The 19,822-nt window shown below is 36.6% G+C and overlaps 1 protein-coding gene across 1 annotated transcript in view; it reads left to right on the plus strand.

Moving 5' to 3' along the window:
• TRHDE (thyrotropin releasing hormone degrading enzyme) overlaps window positions 1–19,822 on the plus strand; it is a 207,427-nt gene that overhangs the window by 179,591 nt on the left and 8,014 nt on the right. The window contains exons 16-18 of the mRNA XM_027455444.3: window positions 12,621–12,788; window positions 13,352–13,492; window positions 17,723–17,804. Coding sequence (XP_027311245.2) covers window positions 12,621–12,788; window positions 13,352–13,492; window positions 17,723–17,804 — 391 coding nt within the window. The remainder of the gene's footprint in view (window positions 1–12,620; window positions 12,789–13,351; window positions 13,493–17,722; window positions 17,805–19,822) is intronic.

Genomic DNA, 19,822 nt, shown 5'->3' on the forward strand with positions numbered 1-19,822 from the left:
AAGTAATTTGCTTAGATATTCATTTGCAAAATTAGTTAATCAAGCCTAGCACCATCTATTAGCATGCACAGCAGTAGATTATTCAGTGTTAAAAAGCTGTCACCCTGAAAAGCTTTCTCCTACCCTGTATCTACATCCCTTCCAACAGGATTGAAGAAGGAGGCATAAGGAAAAATAAAAAAAAAATAAAAAAATGCTTATTGCTTTACTAACAATAGCAAGAAAGGAAAGGAATACATTTAAGGAGCCATCTGAAGATTCATCTTAGCTTTTCTATGGGGCCATTCTTGGGAGCACAAGATTGTAGCTGCCAGCATATGACGAGTATTATGATAAAAGCATCACAGCAGGGCAGAGGAAGAGAATAGCTAGTAAGTTAAAGCAGTACATTTCTCCAAAGAAACAGCACAGTTTTGAAAAATAGCTGCAACAAATAATGTAATTACAAAATATGGATTGACAGTCAGCTGATAAATAGAGGTACTACTTGCAAAGAAGACAGAAACATGTTTTTATTTATTTATTTAGATTATAGGATTTGTTCTGTTCCCCACCCAAGAATTTACCAATTGCTATTCTCACAGCAGTTTCACGTACTGAATATAACTAACAAACGAGTAGACTCATTTCATATGTAGTCATATTCAAAAGACATTGCAGAGGCTAGTAGTAGCAGCAGCTTAGCAGACATAAAATCAGCCTATATTTTACAGTTAAAATATTTGTAGGGGTCTGTCAGTGCTCTCTCATGAATGTTCAGATTCCTGCAGCAACTGAGGTACCACATATGACCTTTGCTCACTTTAAATTGACCTGAAAATCAGGGTCTGTTATTCCTGCTTCTCCACCAAGCAGATGATGATGATCACACAATAAAGATTGAATTACATGATGTTTGAGTCATGCCTGTTTCTCCTTTAGCACTTCAGAGACAACAGCTAGCTGAAGTACAAAGGTTAAACAGATAACAAGATACATGTAGAGAGCACATCCAAAGGTGCCATTTTGTCTTCTTTTGGATCACTAAAATATTTTACTCAGTTTGATGGCCCTAACAGCTGCTTGGGAATTCACTGAAAACAGCCACCTCAGAATCTGCAGGAATCCCTCAGAGCTTGTTTCCTCACAAAGAAGGGTAAACTTGTTCTGCTTATTTTTCCCCTCTGGCAGTGCCTGGAGAGAAAAACAGACAGGTACAGAAAATACTTGTATCCCTGCCTATCCTATTGATAAGGAGTGGGAACTTTATCAAGTAAAGTTGTATCTGCTGAAAACTACCCTAAAAGTTCTTGTAGAAACAGAAAAAGGATATTGACAGATGAGCCACCAAGCACAAAGTCAGAGTCCCAGAGAGTGTGGAGATCTTCAAGGAAAGAGTGTCTCTACCTGTGTGGTTCTGTTTCTTCTTGAAATCTGAGATTTGCAGTGTTTGTGAATGGCTGTCCTTCTGGGAATCAAGTAGTACTCTCTCCAGAAAAAATGTTGGAGAGGTTTTGTGTAAAAGGGAAGCTGGAGGTATTTTTAATGTCATGATACTTTTTTATACAGGCATAACTTGAGTTTGATTATGAAAACAAAAGTAAAGGCTAATTTGCAACCTTTCCACCCATTTCCCCCGAAAAAAAAACTTATTCGGTGAAATAAGGTGTTTCATACAATGAGGTAATTCACAACCAGTGCATGTTGGAGGGATCACAAATTTTACAAAGCAGTAGACCCCAACAAATGAGACTAGAGAATTAGGCTTGTGTCCCAAGATCCTAATCAATACAAAATTAGGGTAGTATTAAATTAATACCACATAAATGCACAGGCTGTAAATCATGTAAAGGTCGTTGACTCTCTGCCAGTTACTGCAGTCAAACTTTAAGCATGCCTAGTTAATAATGCTGTAGAAATGCTAAAATCCATACCTTTTTGACATATTTTTGATCTGTAGCTTTTTAGAAGTTCTTTTGAAATTGTTCTCTATTTCACTTGCAGCATTTAATTATGGATAGAGGGTTAGGTAATAAACAAATAAAGTAATGTCTAACTGTTTTACCAGCATATGTCTACAGTTGCTGTGGTTCCTAGTAATTATATTTAGTCTGGTAGGTCCAGAAATTAATTACCATCTACTCTTCACTGTAGGGTATTGAAATAATCATAATAATCAGTTACGGTTTGTACTTTGTAATTACACCTTCTTTACCGTGCAAATAATTTGCCACTGTTCATGCAGTAAAATAGTGGTCATTTATAGCACAAAGCCAGAGGTCCTCTTTGTGTTTCCAGCACTACTTGGAAAAAAGCCATTAGATTTCCAACTGTAGCACTTCAGATTTTTTTAAGAAATTAGTAAGGAAAAAATGATCTGCAATATTAGCCTCCATGCACTAAAGTGGAAGTTGACTGAGAGACATGAAGGCTTGAATTTCTAGAGAGTTAGGTGTTGCAGTGCTGTGTTTTCAGATACCTGGCTCACTGGGCAGAATCAGATGCTTGGAGTTACACTTCCTACAAGGAGATATGGGAGCTTCTAAATAAGCTTGGTGGCAGCCAGTATGCTTAACATGGCACTGTGGAGAGGGAGAGAGCCCTGTTAGGGTCCAGCACTAATATGTAAATTGCTATCACAGAGTTAGGGATCCTTACAAAATACACCTTCAAAAGTGTCACTAAAGCAGTAAAAGCTCTGCTCCCTTGGTTTTCAAACAGGAGATGCCCCTTGACCCCTTTTTAAGCAGTTATTCTGTGATTAGGTTGTAACTGAGACTGCTGTAGAGCCTCAGTGTAGTACTTCAGTCTCATGCATGCCACATGCAGACCACTCTCATCACCTCTCTCTGAGGTGTCTGGGACTGGCTTAAGACACACTGCCCTCCTCTAGTTCTAGTTCTAGTTCTGCCACTGAGATTTATCTCATTAGCAAGAGAAATAATTCTGCTCTTCAGCCTAAAGATGAGAGCATTCATCTGAGAGAGGGAGGCTTGAGCACCTGAAATATCAGGATTACTTATTACATAAAGGGTTTTAGGCTAAATACATGCAGGATAAACATGATGATTGGACAAGGAATGTAACTCTAAAAAAAATTTGCTCTAAAAGGAGCAAACTGAACATATAACATCACCTAAGTAGCTCTAAGAGGACAAGGCATCTTTTTGCATCAGTGTAGGAACTGATACGGTATTTTAATCCTTACAGTTGTTAAAAAAGATTTGATTATTTCTTTCAGCTGAAAATCTGAGATCATAATCAAAGTATTGGTTAATTCTTTTTAGTCACTGAATTTAAATCCTTTTGCTCTTTTAAAATGGTTGGTGGCTTTGAAAAAATTTGCTTGAGAGTCTGCATTATCTTCTGACTTGATATGAAGGCAAAAATTTTTTTTGCTCTGTTAATTTGGGGTATATGCCATTCCTGTACTGAAGCAATGGAAACTCTTGAAGCTTCCATATGCATGTTTAGAAAATACAAGCCTAGCACAAAACATACAAGCACAGTGAAATTTCACTCATAGTTTGAGAATGTAAAGTGACTGGAATTCAGTCAACAGCAGAATGCTACACAAGAGAAGCTACTGTTGGCTGAAAATTGAGATGTTTGCTTCTACCTTCATTTAACAGGGCTCATCCCTGTGAAGCTCTTTCATGTGTGAAGAAATAAATTATTCACACTCCTTAGGTATAACAGTATTGTGGTTCAGCCTAAAAAATTAACAAAATTACCATACAATGCTTGCCTGAGCTTGAGACTCATCCTTGTTAACCCCTTTAACCTTCACTGCATATCTGTTCTGAAAGAAAAACATATTTCTAAGAGGATTAGCATTTTCAGACTTTCTGCCTTGGCTAGACAGAGTAAATGCATATTTCTGAGGTTCAGGAAGGAGAGCTGCAATCTGTAAACTCCTGGCAGGAGGTATCGTAACAATGGTTAACATGCTAATACTCAGCATGATGGCTCAAAGCATAACATATCCACAGACACAAGCATGTTTTTGCAAACCTTTCTGTGGGTCACAGGCATGATTTTCTTCCAGCTGCTGTTACCATCCATCAGCTACAGGTTGCCACAAACACACTTCTGCTGGCAAAACGGACTGTGGATGTATGCTCGCTTGAGACAACGTTAGACAGGTTAGCGTGAATACATGAACATGTGAGAAAGCTGCTCTGAACTGAGATGGCTGATTTTGCCTTCAGCAGATAAAGGCATCCTTGTATTTTTGTTCTGTTCATAGTGCTGTGGTGATGCTATTCTTTTGCTAATGGGGAGCAACGAGCAGTGGGAGATGATAGTATTGCTTCAGATTGAATTACATAGTGGTGTTTCTCTAAGACAGTACTGAAGCCATCGGAAGGCCCCTAGCTATTCAGAGCCACTTTGGTTTGCTCATATTTTTTCTTTATAAATATAACCGTTGCTGTTTATTGGTTGCTGTCTTTTAAATAGAAACAAATTATCTTAATTAATTAATTGCATCTCAATCCCTAAACCCCCCTAGAAAACTTCTAGTAAATGCACTTGATTGATATTTAGTAATCTAGTAGGTATTCTAGTAGTAGTGCATCTAGTAAATGCACTTGATTGACTTCATTTCACCTCATGGCAATTTTAGCATAAATGTTTTTTTTTTTTTTTAATTATTATTATTTTTACTATTATTCTTCTGCTACAGATTGATCAGTTATGTTTACTTAGAATACTGCCTTGCAGATATCATCAATGGGAAGATCCAATATTTTATCTCCCCAGCCTTGCATAAATCGAAGGTTGCATTCTGATGTCTCCTATACAGTTGATAACTATCTGCTAATCCTTAATCAAGAGAGTTATGCTTACTGTATTATTTCATAAGCAGAGTTAATGTTCAATACTTAGCTGCTTTCTTAATACTTCTTTTCTTTTCCTTTGCACTTCTAAGTGTACTCCCCCCACCCCCTTTTTTTTTTCCAATGAAAGCAATACTTAGATGAATAGATGATGTTTGCAGCAGAATGCAAACTGCTGTGCAGGATTAGACTGAAGTCAGCATCTATTTGGTGTTCCATGGGTCAGCTAAAGGTTACATTCTTCTGTCTTCATCAGTGCGGAGAAGGAGAGACAGCCAGAAAATCCTGGATGCAAATCCAGATATTTCAAATCTGTTCTGATCTCTAGTCATCTGGTTTGTTCTGAGGACTTTTGAGGTGCTAAGTTGGAGTCAGAGATATGGAACGAGAATATGCCATGAATTTTCCCATTCTATCTGTGAATTTCAAGTCCAAACACACTTGTGTGTCTTTTTGCACTACAGATAAACCATTTTTATTTACTAAAAAATAAATCATGGTCTTGGATGATTGCATCATAGTAGTCAATTACTTTATTTAATCTTTTTAAATGTAATGATATGAATATGGGCTTTTCCAGTGGTTCCCATCTGCCAGTTCAAAGACTTATATTAAACACGGCTTTGGCTGTTAGGAAGAGTATTTAATTCTTTACCTGTTTTAAGAAAGGTGCAAATAATGAAGTGAAATGGCTTCCATGAGATAATTTGAACAAAGACAGAAGTAACCAAGAAGCCTAATTTGAGAATGCTAAATCCCCATACTTGCTGTGCAGAATTTCTATTTACTCTGCAAGGGACAATGGATTCACGTTAATCCAGCTGCCTAAATTGGCAGTCTGCTTACTTGGATGGACCTTTAACTACTCAATGGAAATGCCACCAGGAAAAAACAAATTGCACTGCTGGAGCTGCTGTAACATTCCTATAAATGAAACTATCCATAGATCTGAGGGAGTGGTAAATAACACAAATTACGAGTCATTAATTGAGATCAATTTCCCTGAAGTTGGGTTTAAGTGATAGAAAATCAAATGTTTTTCCAAACAAAGCATTTTCTCTTTCCTTTTCCTCCTCTCTTATTTCTCTCTCTAATTATTTGAGATATGTGATTTCATTGCTTTGTTTTGCATGTGTACATTAGTGCTACAGTCATGCAACAACTTGGAAGTGTACCTAAGTTTAACTGCTTACATAAAAATTTGTGGGAATGTGGCCAACAAATTAATTATTTTTGTTAGTTGCTTGGAAGAGGGACTAGCTTCTTTTTCACGGGTTTGATGCCCATGAGTTATTTTTGGATATCATTAGCAGAATATATGGAAAAAAAAAATAAAATATTTTTTTTCCACACATGAATGTCTAATAAACAATAAAACGGATCCCTTTTGCTGTGTTCTCAACCCCTAGAAGTTTTAATTACTGAAAAATTCAGGCATAGCTGTTCATGCATTTTGAAAGGTTTTTGGAGCTTTGCCAGCTAATGTCAGCCAATGTTGCTGAAGTGATTTAACTAATTAATAGGTTGTTACAACATTTGAGTAGAATCTTACACTGCAGTCAATAAAACTGTTTAAGGAGGAAGAAAGTAGTGTTGAATACACAAGTTAATCAAGGAGTTAGTGCTCTGAAAGATCATCTGGGGAGTATGTCTGAAAAGAGGGAGGATTTTGTCTTGTGAAAGACAAAAACAGGCTTTTTAGGGCAGATGGTTCAGGTAGCATTTTTATCTTCTGCCTTCTGTATTCAATCACAGAAAAATTGCTATATATAGCAATTCTGGATTAGTGGTAACTAATTTGCAATCTTTAGAAGTCAGATAGATTCTTTTCCATTTTTTCTCTTCAGGAATGACCTCTCCACACTTTGCAAAACAGTTGAACAGAAAGGACTGTATATTTTTCTTGCAAATAAATGTCCAGAAAAGGAAAAAAAAAAAAAAAAAAGTTACTTACAAAGGAGTGCATAACTCAGGCATATCTTGAATATGTAAGTAGTGTGTTAGCTGTGGGATCTCTTCTGTAGGAAACAAAAGGACCAGTAGTAGTAACCGTGACTTTAGGAATGATACAGTCTCTGTCTGCCTCAGTCAGACCCATGTGATACCTGAAGCTCTGAAGCACAGAACTAGGAGTGAAGAGAACTGTGCATAGTCTATGCATAGCTTTGCCACGTAATAGAATCACAGAATCGAGAATAGTTCAGGTTGGCAGGGACCTCTGGAGGCCATCTGGTCCAAACTCCTGCTCAAGCAGGACCTCCAAGGGCAGGTTGCCCAGGTCCATGTCCAGGCAGGTTATTAAGGGTCTCCAAGAAGGGAGACTCCACAAACTCTCTGGGCAACCTGTCCTGAACAAATTGGAATCCTCGGTTAATATCCCCTGAATTCAATATGTGACACACAGCTAAATATCAAGTCCATCTGTACTTCAGTTTTCAAGGGGTAATTCTGCCCTTGCTCTTCAAGCTAGACGTGTGCTATGGTAGAGGACATTCCCCACAGTGGAACAGCCAGCATGCCTCCTGGAGTTTGTAACAATTAGTAAAAGTACAATCTTTGGGATTGCCCTCTCAGAAAATACAATTTTTGTCGTGCTGCTACTTGTAATGGAATTTGTATTACATATCTGCAAAGTACCAATATTTCATTATTTCTTATCTTAGCATTGTAACCTATTAGACAAGACTATAAATATAGTCATCAAGAAAAATAGGCCTAAGTTAAATGTTAAATAGTTGCAAAAATAAAGAATAATGTTTCTGATTAATTTTCTTTGTCAAATATTACCCTAAACAGTATTAAAATTTGTCACTTAATCAAAGAAGTCTAAACTGTGTGCAATTACATTTTTAAAAATTAGAACACAGTTTGCCCAGAAGATAAATAATTATGGTTCAATTTTATAAATGTATCTCCAATTGTTAGAACATACTTAAATAGGAGCAAGTATGTACCAATTAATTATAACTTAGAAGATTATTCTTAGCTCATTGTAGAGCTTTATTATTCGTTCTTGAAAAAAATCCCTGTAAAGGCACAGCACGATTTTAATTATTTTTTTTCTGTTTAATTTTTAACTTTTTTTTTTTTCCCCAAAGTATTTAATTTTTAAACATGAGCTCTGCTAGCCACATATTTCATTCTCACCATCATATCTCTTAAGCAAGAAAAATAAAGTTAAATAAATTGGATCAGTATTCAAATAAAAGCCATTTAAAGTGACACTTTCAAAAGTTAATCTTTGTCTTTATTCTTCTGAAGTATCCATCAATCATATTAGCTCTTTAAAAATAAGAGCAGCCTTGAAGGCCCAAATGAGGTTTAATATAAGAAGGGGATACATTCTACAGTGTTACTACCTAAGTAACACTGAAACAATAGTTAATTTTATCCACTTGATTCAATTAATACAGAGGGATAATGTTCTCTGTGTTGATCCAGTGCAATGGAACTGCAGTTTTGGAAAACCATTTTTCTTTAATCTATAAAATTTTAAAAATCTACACACTGGGAAGATTTTATATGTTTAGATAACAATGGCACCTAATGATTGGAGAGGGGAGAGAGCAAAAATCTGTACAAATGCAAAAAATTCAATTAGAAGGCTCTCTATTGAGGCAATAGTTAAATTACTTTTGGGATATTCACATTTTCATTTTCACAATTTTCATTTCCACAGAAGGGAACCCCCTGTCTACGGTTCTGATTACAAGCCTCTCACAGGAGTAATTTGTAGCTTTTCATAGCTGTAAGTTTCATCATTTCTAAAGCTGTAGCTTTTAACATCAGTAGTTGTTTCAACGTTTGTGGGGGTTGATTTTTTTTCACACTATCCTAATGACTTAGCTTATACAGAGAGACCTAAAACTTTCCCTGAAGCGACTGGAGCATTGTGAGTATGATACACAAATTTGGTTGCAGTAGAGTTTTCTTAAACGTAGTGACATCTAGGCTGCAGGCATGGGATCAGTGCCATCACTTATTGTTAAGTCCTTCTTCCTTCTCAGAGCACTGAAACGATCCTGTGGGTCTAAAATCACTACTTAGGATATAAAGGAGAGTAGCTGGGAAAGCCTACGGAGTTAATATGTTTTGATGTAACTTTTGAAAATGTAAACCTCACAAGTGAGGAATGCTGACCTTTCTGGGGCTTAGCATCCACCATGAGTTACCTCTGCTTCTGACTGGACCCAAACACAGAGTGACAGTCCTTCCAGCATACAGTTCCTTCTTACCTGAATTAATGGCAAAATCGACCTAAAAAGAGGTGCTTTTTCCAGGTGCCTTAAAGTTCCTTAGGGAGTCAGTTGTCCAAGTTGCATCTTTCACAGTAAACCAAAGACAGCATTTCTGCTGTCGATGCTCAGCAAGAACTACATGTGCTTCTAAAAAATGTTTTAGTGTTTGTGTGTCAAGATATGAAGTGCTTTCTGTCATTAACATAAAGCTTGACTGGGTTCAGTTCTTCATATTCAGATACCATGTGGTAAGACAGATTTGGGGCAACCAGTTTGGTCCTATGATCAGGAAGCATCTCCTACTCTGGTTCAGTTAGCATTTGTTCTTTTGACTCCTGTCACTGTATTAAATCCCAAAGTAAAATTAAAAAAAAAAAAAAAGAGAGAGACATTAGCTGGCAAGGAAGTTGTGCTTTACAAATAACCCAGTGACTCTGAAAATCACAACACAATGGTAAATAATATCACTTCCGAGTTTGATTCAATGTACATGTATGTGTACATGGCTGTGTATTTAATGTTACTATAACTGCTGACCCAAGTTTTTGACAGAGTTGCAGTTTTTAAGAAAACTTTAAGCCTCATCTCTAGTAATATAATCCAACACAGTGGCAGCACCTGAATACCTACTGTATTAATTTTAGTGTTTCTTGATTTCTTGTGTTAAAGTATGTAATCAATTTTCTATTATACACTCCAGTATATGCAGTTTCTTTTGCATTTGCTTTTTGAAAGAGACAGGAAGCAGGGGAAAATTAAACTCTTGAGACTCATTAATGTTTCAAATATTCCAACATGGGCTTACTGATAGACTTTCAAGTTAGAAATATGAATTCCATTGGTGTGAAATAGAAATGTGGTACCTAACTCACATGGATAATTCTCTAAATTATAACCAAACTCACATTTTACTAATGATAACTCAGTTTGGGGGAATCAAAACTCAGTGGTATTGAAAGGCTCATGAGAATGATAGCTTGTCTTCTTCACTAGATATGTATGTCTAAACATACTCTTAATGGCTCATGCTAACTTTCAGAATTGTCTGGTTTCCTTGGTCTTGGTGTAACAGTTCTGTAGGAACCACAATTGCTTAGACTCAATATAAGCCAAGGCTGACTGGTCCTGGATAAATTTGAGGAGAGTTACTAACTTTTTCTAGTGCAAGCTTTTTAGGTCTTCAGAACATGACTGACAAAAAAATAAAATAAAATAAAACAAAACAAAACAAAAACAAAAACAAAAACAAAAAACAACTAAGAAGATAGAAAGGAGTGTTCTTAACCGAACTATGGAACTTGCATTTTTGGAGGTCCCAGCTAAGTCTTGGTGACATGTTGGAATTGCTTACAATACATGGTCATAACCATAATAATGCTGATTTTGTGGGACAGCTGGGGATGGAGATGTTACCACACAGTGATTTGGTGGTGGGAGGAAACAATAAGATCTTGGATCATGTCAGGATCTGCACAATAGCAGTAATCCACTGTGGTTAGTTAGTTGCAGTTCATGGCAGAGGTGAGCCATTGCACCTCTAATTTTGTTTTAGAAGACAATGTTGCTGATATGTGCTAAACACAATTAGAAGTTTCATATTCCTAGTAATTTCACAATGGATTACATTTCTCTTGCCTACCCTTTCAGTTTTTCTTTGGAGAGTTTGCTCCTGAGTAAGTGTCTGGATTTGTCTGCATCAAATGCAAAATAGCATTCAGCAGTAGTTGAATCAGCCCTGTGTGGCTCTATTAGCATGGGTTCATGCTAAAAATTTTCCAGGAAGACACACAGTCTTGATCTGTGTCAGTTCAGCATAAGCAGAATTTATGTGACTACCTGCATCTGGACCTGTAGATGTGTCCTCAGAGCTGATGACCACACTGATGGCCAAGAACATGAATAAAGTCTCAATCTTAGGCTTTATTTATTTATTTTTTTAGTAGTAACCTTATGTTACTACTTAGAAAAAGAACAGCAAAAAAGCAGCAGGCATTAATTGCCCAAAGGTCTTCAGCCAGGTGGAGGAGGAGTGCACTTCTTTCCTGTTTGCTTTGATTTAGCTACATATTCTTTATATTCTTTTCTTCAAGAAACATCGTGGTTGTTGGGACTGGTTAACCCCTTAGATGCAACAACAATTTTTATCCCTTCACGGTCATCAACATAGACTTTCCTGCTTTGCCTCCTTCCTTCTGAAGTACTGATGAGCAATCAACGTTTTGAAATGTTAGAAAACAATGCTGGTTTTATTTTCCAGGGGTTCAAATATGGCCAAAAGGATCAGCTGAAGCTTCTTTAAAAGAGCACCACTAAATAGGGCCTGGCAATAGAACGTTTCAGTGGAAAGACTTTATTTATTTATTTATGTATGGGGGGCAAATAGATGGGGAGTAAAAGAACTTTGATTCTTGAGTGATGTGGTCTGGTCTCTGGTGTAAATGTTGGTGAAGTCTTAAAATAGTAATGACATCTTTTCTTTCTGTGCTGCATAAGATATGATATCAAGTTTTACAGTAGAAATTTCATTCTCTGTCCCACTGTATTACTGCCCAGACACTGACAGCAGCTTTCTATATTTCTAGATTCTCTAAAGAGATTTTGCACATGAAATTCCAAAGGTAATTAGTATTAGCATTTATTATTAGTAATAAATATTATTAGCTATTAGTAACCAGAGAAGGGTATTTTGCTACAATTTTTACCGGCAAAAAGAGGGTGCATTTTCCTTCAAATCAGAAGCATATGAAAAAGGTCTAGCTTTACTTGAAGGAATACCCTGCAGCCGGCAAATGCTTCGGCTTCTATGCTTATAAGAAATATTAGCAAGGTAGGAAATTCAAAGCCCAGCTGAGATCTTTTTAGAAGAAAACAGTACAAATGCATATCCTATACTAAGTCTGAATTTGGCTTTAAAAAGCTGTTTATAAAAACTGTAGCCTGAGTTTATAGTACTTTAGTAGCTCATCAGCTCACAACCATCCTGTAGCATAGCTGGTTTTGTATTACTATAGATAAGAAGAGTAAATGAACAGATCTCTGAATTTTCTTTGCTTCTGAAAACACCATTTTTAAGTAGAATTTTCTCCTTACTTGTATGTTCCTGTATGAGTATGAAGCACTTTACAACACAAGCAAGGAGGAATTTCTGGCTGATCAGCTCCCACTTTGAAACCTCGTTACTAAGGACAGGAAGAGGAGTTTTGGCGCAGAGCCCAGCAGCAGGCTGATAAGATCCCGAGCTAATTTGTAGAGCTTATGTTACCTGTCCTGTAGGTTATGTGGTACGTTACATGTTGATGAACTGGACAACCATGATTTATATCCTTTTGACAAAATGATGGTTATGAAAGGAATGACAAGCATGTGTTGCCTATTAGAAAATCCATCAGGATGTCTGAGAAGATTTTGGTGGAAGTAAAGAGATGTAAATGTAGTTTTCCAAAAAGTGATTACTGTTGCACTTTAATTTTGGAGTCTCCTAAAAGTAGTGATGTTCTTCCTTAGTTTCCAATGTCAAGAAGCTGCTTATTTAACACAGTGCTATTACTGTTTTCTTTTTTAGAATCCCACTTAATGTGAGAGACATTGTCTACTGTACAGGAGTTTCACTGATGGATGAAGATGTATGGGAATTCATTTGGATGAAATTTCATTCTACCATAGCAGTGTCTGAGAAAAAAATATTATTAGAAGCCTTAACTTGCAGTGATGACAGAAATTTGCTCAATAGGTACAAAACATTATATATCTGTATCTGTTACTGATAATCATTTCAATATTTATGGATCATCACTTCAGCTTCGGTCTAAATGAAGAAAACTTTGCTTTTAAAGCACAGGCATCTATGTAAACTGTCCCATGTTCTTGCATTATTACACATGAAAATTAAAACATATTATGTCATTTCACTTCCGAATTGTTCTAAATTCATAAGAGGTGTTTGAAACCTTATAATAATTGTTATGTTTTGTTGGCATAGCCTTTATATAAATGTATTGACCAGTCTGATCTTATTGATTTCAAGGAAGGTTCCACTCAGCTTTTACTGAAATCCTTTTCCATCCCTCCAGCTATGGTAGTACCAGCATTCCGTACCAAAACTAAAGTTTATTCTGATTCATAAATATGTCTGATATTTGGAATTACAGAAATAAACCAAGAAACCTGGAGACTTAAACAAACTGTTTGTTTGTTTGTTTGTTTGTTTATTCTGAGAGTTTTTAGACATGCTGTTGTCAGAATATGCATTGGCAGATCTAAATAGGATTTTTTTTTCCTTGTTATTCCTACCAGGCTTTTGAATTTGTCTCTCAACTCAGAAGTTGTCCTGGATCAGGATGCAATTGATGTGATAATCCATGTAGCTCGAAATCCACATGGAAGGGATCTTGCTTGGAAGTTTTTCAGAGAAAAATGGAAAATATTAAATGCCAGGTAAAGATAAAAAAAAAAATAAATTTATCTTTGTTTTATTGTTTTGATGTAATTCATGTAAGTATTGTATATATATTTATTCATTTAAGTTCCTGAATCCAACCCACTCTCTTTTTATTTGTAAATAGAAATATGTCTCTAAATATGAAATGCATACACAGGAGTCACAAATACATGTATTCATATATTGTCAAACATTCATGGAAACATTTCTCTCTTAGAGATCATCTGTATATATATATATACCTGTATCGTATCTGTGCTTATGATAATGAATTCTAGATGCATGTCTGGTGCTGCAGTTCTATGTTTACACAGATAAAAAAGCAGTAGTTCCCAAAGGAATTTTGCTGATTTTAAGTGTGGTAGAAAAAAAAACACAAAAAACAAAAAAAAACAAACCATATATATATATATTTATTTGTATATTTTTTGAAGCACATTTATTCAACTGTGGAAAAACAAAAACAAAAAACAAAACAAAACAACAAAAACACTATTCTTGAAATATTTCTGCTTTCAAAAGGAGGTCTGATGCTAATATCATGTCATCCCCTTTTCTTCTGGACTTTTATACAGAAAGTAGATGGCAGCCAAGTGCTGCCCAGTACAGTTTGTTATACACAGGATAGGAGCTAATTTTTTGCGTTCCTCCAGGAGTTTATACAGGGATTTATGCCTAAATAATTTAGGCATAAATTGTCAAAATTCATATTGCTGCAAACACATATGCAGAAGTTGCATATGCATAAGTGTCCTGCCTCAGCAAGTATGTTCATCTGCCAACCTAGCTAACACCTGTGATTTTAAGCATGGCCACAGTTAACCAGTGTAGGCAAATGGACAATGTTTATAAAATTATGCCAGATGCATTTTTTTGTGTGTGTACAGGTTTTAATTTTAGATAGTTTAACTGCACTTAAAAGTATAATTTTATTTATCTCATTTGGTATGCATCACTGTGTTATCTGACTTCACAGCAATCAGCAAGGCCTCATCGAAAAACCTGTTGTATTCTTTTTTTTTTTTTTTTTTCTTAAATGAGAAAATAGCAGAGTCTTGGCCCAATAGCCATGCCTTTGCCCAACATGGGCTTTGTATTACGTTCATTCAGTTTGATCTCCAAACACTAGTCAGAGTCATCAAAAGGATTGTGTTAGTTGACATACACTCTGCATTTTTCTGAAAGGGACATCCAGTTGAGTTTCTGTCAATTGCCAAAGGATTCAATGCAGTGGAACGAAACACTTCATACAAGCATGTGTGACGCCTATTGAAAATAATTTCATTTTGTAATTACAGATTAAAACCTTTTAAGAGAGAATTGCAGAGGGTAGAATTGGTCTAACACCTTGTCCCTTAAAATATTCAGTGAAATACATGATTAAATGCAGAATTAGGCTTCTAATTTAAGCTTTACACACTGGTACATTATTAAAATGCAAGCTTTACTGCTGAATTATAGTTCAAGTATACTCTGTCCCAAGACGTTTTTCTGCCATTATAATTCATCATTTAACTTTATTTAAAACTGTAATACTTTGTAATAAACATTAATTTAATAAGATGATATCTCTATGGTATTTTCCATTGAATTTATTATAAAAGATGTTGTCATATCAGATAGTAATATGAAATAGCTGAGGGCAATTGAATTATGCTATAACACTATTTCCTGTAACTTTAAAACACTGCTTATCAAACACTTAGAATGACAACAAAATATTATTATCCCTTTATAATTTTACATTATACTTGTATATGCATTGCCCAGAAGATATCAATAATGTTGGAAGTCTTTAAAAAACACTTATATTTCATTTGCAAAGGTTACATAGTAACTAAGGTGCCTTATATGTCTTTTGTCAGTGGGAGTAAGACTGCCAGGTTTTAGAGAAGTGTGAAAAAGAGAATTGAAAGTTCTATGCTTGAACTGTTAGCTGAGTGTGCAATACTTGGGCCTCTAAATTATTTTGATCATGTGTGCATGTGGGTGAAAATTTACTCTAACAGTGCCTATAAGAATTCCTTCATTCTCAAGTGCTGAAGCATTTGTCATTTGGGGGGAATTTGTCAATACGTGGGAAGTCATTTGCATCTGTCCAAAGTAAATGGAATATGCTGCCTTCCAAGTTCAGTTCACACAAGTACAAAGCTTGTACAAGCGTTAAGGCATTGGAGGATCACTTCCCCACAGGTACAGGACGGCCCATGACTCTATAATGTTTCCAGGAAGAGTTTAAGGTTCTGCTACTGAAGAGCCTTTGTCTTTTCTATGAAGTGTAGGAAGACTGATATTTGCAAGACAAAATGCTTTCGCACGTATTTATATTAATTTTTATGTTTTACCTGCAAAGTACTATTTTAGGATGTATCCTTACGAGAAGGTTTGCCAGCAGAGGCTGTTTCAAAATTGCTATTAGTGGCTGACTTTTTACCAAATATGCATAACAGTCAGTAATCAGTGTAGGTCTTCACAAAGGCATAGTTTTCAATGGAAGGAATTTTGCTACTTGCTCACACTGTGGCTACAATGCAGACTGCAAAAAAAATAAAAACCTTGCAATGGTTTTCATGAGGTTGCTTCTCTAAAGTGGATTGGTAACCTTGTCAAAAGACCCCATCAAGAACAGCTTCCAATTTTCCAAGCAGTCAATTATGAGGCTAAGCTAAGAATGTAATAATAAAGGGCTTTGTTAGAAAGCCTAAACGTGCTTAAAGGACCATGAAATCCATACTTCCCATAGGAGGCGTTTGCCTCTGGATGACTCTATATGTCAGTATGACTGAAGTTTTTGGAAAAAGACATGTACTTGCTGAAATATCCATGAATAATTCATGGGTATTAGTGGTCAGGAAGTAGGATTGTTGGTCTCTATAGCAATATTTCCCTTCATACAAGCTCAAGGTAGCAAGCAACACAGCACACACCTTCCTTGAAACAGAAACTTCTCAAAAAACATAATTTCTCTTTTATTTCCCCCTCTCTATTCCTCTCTCTGTGCCTGTCCCTCTCCCTTTCTCTTTCTCCCTTTTGGATGACTTTCTGGCTTACAGAACTTAGGTATTTAAGGGTAATTAATTTAGGGCTAATAGAAGCAGAACAGAAAGCTGTGTCTGTGCTAGTTCATTTCACTTTGAATTTTGAATGCCTCCTCTCTATCAGTTTGTAAAAGCAGGGTACAAACTGAATTGTTCCCCTGGATAAACTTAATTGTAATGAAGTCTATTAACATTACTTATGCATGTCTGACAAGAGAAATGAATTCTTTAAAACAGTCCGGTTCAGATTAGCTAGATATTGCTTTGGATGTATGTGTAGATAAGTACAACTATTTGTAAAGTGCCACTTGCTATGCTGATGTCTAACTTGAACACTTGCTTTCGGTTTCCAGTGGTATTGCATTCTCCACACTAGAAACATTGGAAAAAAACACTACCACAAGCTATTCCAACACGTGATGCAAAACTTCAGGGGTAGTCTGGTTAATCTTTTAAGCGATGTAGCTGCTTTTTCTGGGGGGATCAAAAAAAGCTTGTGGACAAGAAGGTGGAAGACTAGTGTTTGAATGGCCAGTTTCAAACTACCCATAGAATGTCATTGCTGATTGCCATTGAATATCCTACCCAGTAAAAACAAATTGGCTTCTAAATATTCTTTGCTCAAGCTTTTGAATTTTCATTGACAGGTTGGTTCTTTGAGCATGTTACATCATGGCCCTGGGAATTATTTTAGCACTATTATTTTATATCAGCATTAATTTAATTATAAGGTACTGGAACAAGAGGATTTGACTCAGTTCACTTATCCAGAGGCTATTTGTAATGTAGATAAAGTGGATGAATGGAAAATGCAGGGAAAGCTGCAGCAATTCCAGAAGTCTATGGTAATGGTACAGCTCCTCAGAATATTTCTCCTTAGTTGCTGTTTCTCTCCTTCTGTGGTGCCTGTATTTTGAACTTCTTGGTGTCATGACATGGAAAGCTAATAAGCCCATTCTGCTTAGTAGTGTCTGACTAAAAGTTAACTATCAAGAACTCAGTTTAGAAGTAGGTCTCAGTTCAGGTTTCTGGCATGAAACACTGAATGACAATGTCTGATTCCAATGCTATACTCTTGGACCTCCAGAACTGTCCCACATCTTCCCTTGCTTACAGAAGACTACTTTCTCATTTTCAGCTGGCCTGGTTCTTGCACTAACTCTCTGAATCTTCTTTTTGCCCTTACAGGTATGGAGAAGCATTATTTATGAATTCGAAGCTTATCAGTGGGGTCACAGAATTCCTTAATACTGAAGAAGAACTAAGAGAGGTAATTTTAAGTGAATTCCAGTATGTGAGGCTGTTTTTGTTGATGGAACAGGGCAGGAGAAATTAGGTGACAGCAGCTGCTAAGGTCAGAGAAGCTGAAAAAAAGTGTCTGCTGAATGAAAGCAGGCCTGGAGGGACAAGGAGTAACTTTGGGTTTCTTTACACTCAGTCAGGGGCAGCACTGAATGACTGGGAGAGTCAGTGTTTTTGTAGGAACCCTGGATGCTCAGCTGGAGTTGGACAGCATGAGGATGAAGAGCAGACTGCAAAGGCACCCCAATGTGTAGGGGATGTGCCAGGAAGTGGGTAGTATAGGTAGCTCTTGGTACGCTAAAATTTTGCATTTCTTCCATTCGTCTGGCAGGATCTTGCTACAGTAATTCTTTATTTTTCTTCCACTAAGATGTGACAGGCCTTTAGCTGAATTTAACTTGAAACAGGGTTTTACATCTCTAAAATATAGTATACTTTACATAGGAGATTGGGATCTCGCTTTTAAGTGTTCTGATGTTGAAAGAAAAACTAGAAATAACTCTGGAGCGAAGGCTTGGCTGGATGAGTAGGACTCGTTTTATTTTTATTTTTATTATTTTTTTTCTCTGCTTTTGGTTGAGAAACTGAACAAGAGATCTTTCTGTCCAGGTTAGCTGATGCTGCAGAGAGCAGCCCTAAGAAAAACCTCAGTGGTGAAAGTAGGAGAAGCTACAAGAGCCTTGACTGTTTTTTTTATTGCCTACTGTATTTCAATGTGAGAAAAGCTGTAAACCCTGCTATTCTGATCAAATGGTGTCACAATAATTTGTTCTAAATGCTAATTGCTCCTTATTTAGTTTGTCAAGATCTTTCACTTTAAATTAACACCTGCCCTGACTAAGGTATTTGTGCAGTTGCCTTACATTCTGTTTATGCTCTGCTCAGTTTTACCCCAAATGGGTCAAATGATTCATACCCAGCATAATCACCGTTAGTTGACCTCTAATTCTGCTGCGATATTTGTGCCCAACCATTTGTATGCGCTCAAGTCAAGTGGCCGCTGGTACTTTGGGAAGAGCCACAGCTGTCTCCTCAAGGCTACCCAGCTGGCAAGGATGGTACTGGCTAACACTTGAGTATCTGACCTGCAAAAGGAAGCTTTCTGTTCTCTCAGTTTCTACCTCATGATAGCATTAGCAGGCTGCCTGTTTATACTTCCCAGAAAAGAAACTGGACACGTAAAAAAATTGTTATAAAACCTGCAGAGATCAGGCAAGGTCTGATTTTGATAGTTCCCAGGTCCCTCCCATCCTTTTAGCTGGGATGGGAATGAGATAGCTGCAGGACCAGCTTTTTCAGTTTTCAGCCCATACACAAAGGGAAGCAGTTGGAAGTTAGTTTTAAACACACAAGGTGATTCTGGTATCACCAGGAAACAAAAATTTACTAATCATGAATAACTGCAGCTAAAACTACCTAATTTTATACAAGTCAATATAACCAGCAACCTACTGTGCAGATCAGCCTTGCAGCTCTCACTTAAAAAGAACAGTAATTCAAAGCACACCAGTGCCATCAGCTATAATAATCCAGGGGCTAGTGCTATAATTTGAGTATACATGAGAAGAGGCCTTTTCAGTTTGCTGAAAAAAAGATCAAAGTTTTCTCATAAGGGAAAGAATCTGTTACAGACATTCAAAGATCAAAAAAAAGATTCAAAGATGATTGCCCACTTGCTTTGTTGCCATCCTCTTTCCACTGTAACGATCCTTTCCTTTTCTAAACAACCAGCTTGTACTATATCATAAAAAGGGTTCTGCAAATCAAAAGTAAATAAATTTGGTATGAAGTTTGATTGAACCAAAGAGCATCAGGGCTGCATTCTACTGACATTTACACATACACCTGAATTAGAAGCACTTAGAGTGCTCCCAGTTTAGTTTCTTAGGTAAGAAAAAAGTTCAGAGCAGCCCAGCTGTTTGCGCAGTGCAGCAGCGAGAGGTTTCCTACGAGAGGTGGAGGAAATGATATTAATGTGATCCAGCA

This window comes from Anas platyrhynchos, chromosome 1, assembly GCF_047663525.1.
Source record: "Anas platyrhynchos isolate ZD024472 breed Pekin duck chromosome 1, IASCAAS_PekinDuck_T2T, whole genome shotgun sequence".
Taxonomy (NCBI): Eukaryota; Metazoa; Chordata; class Aves; order Anseriformes; family Anatidae; genus Anas; species Anas platyrhynchos.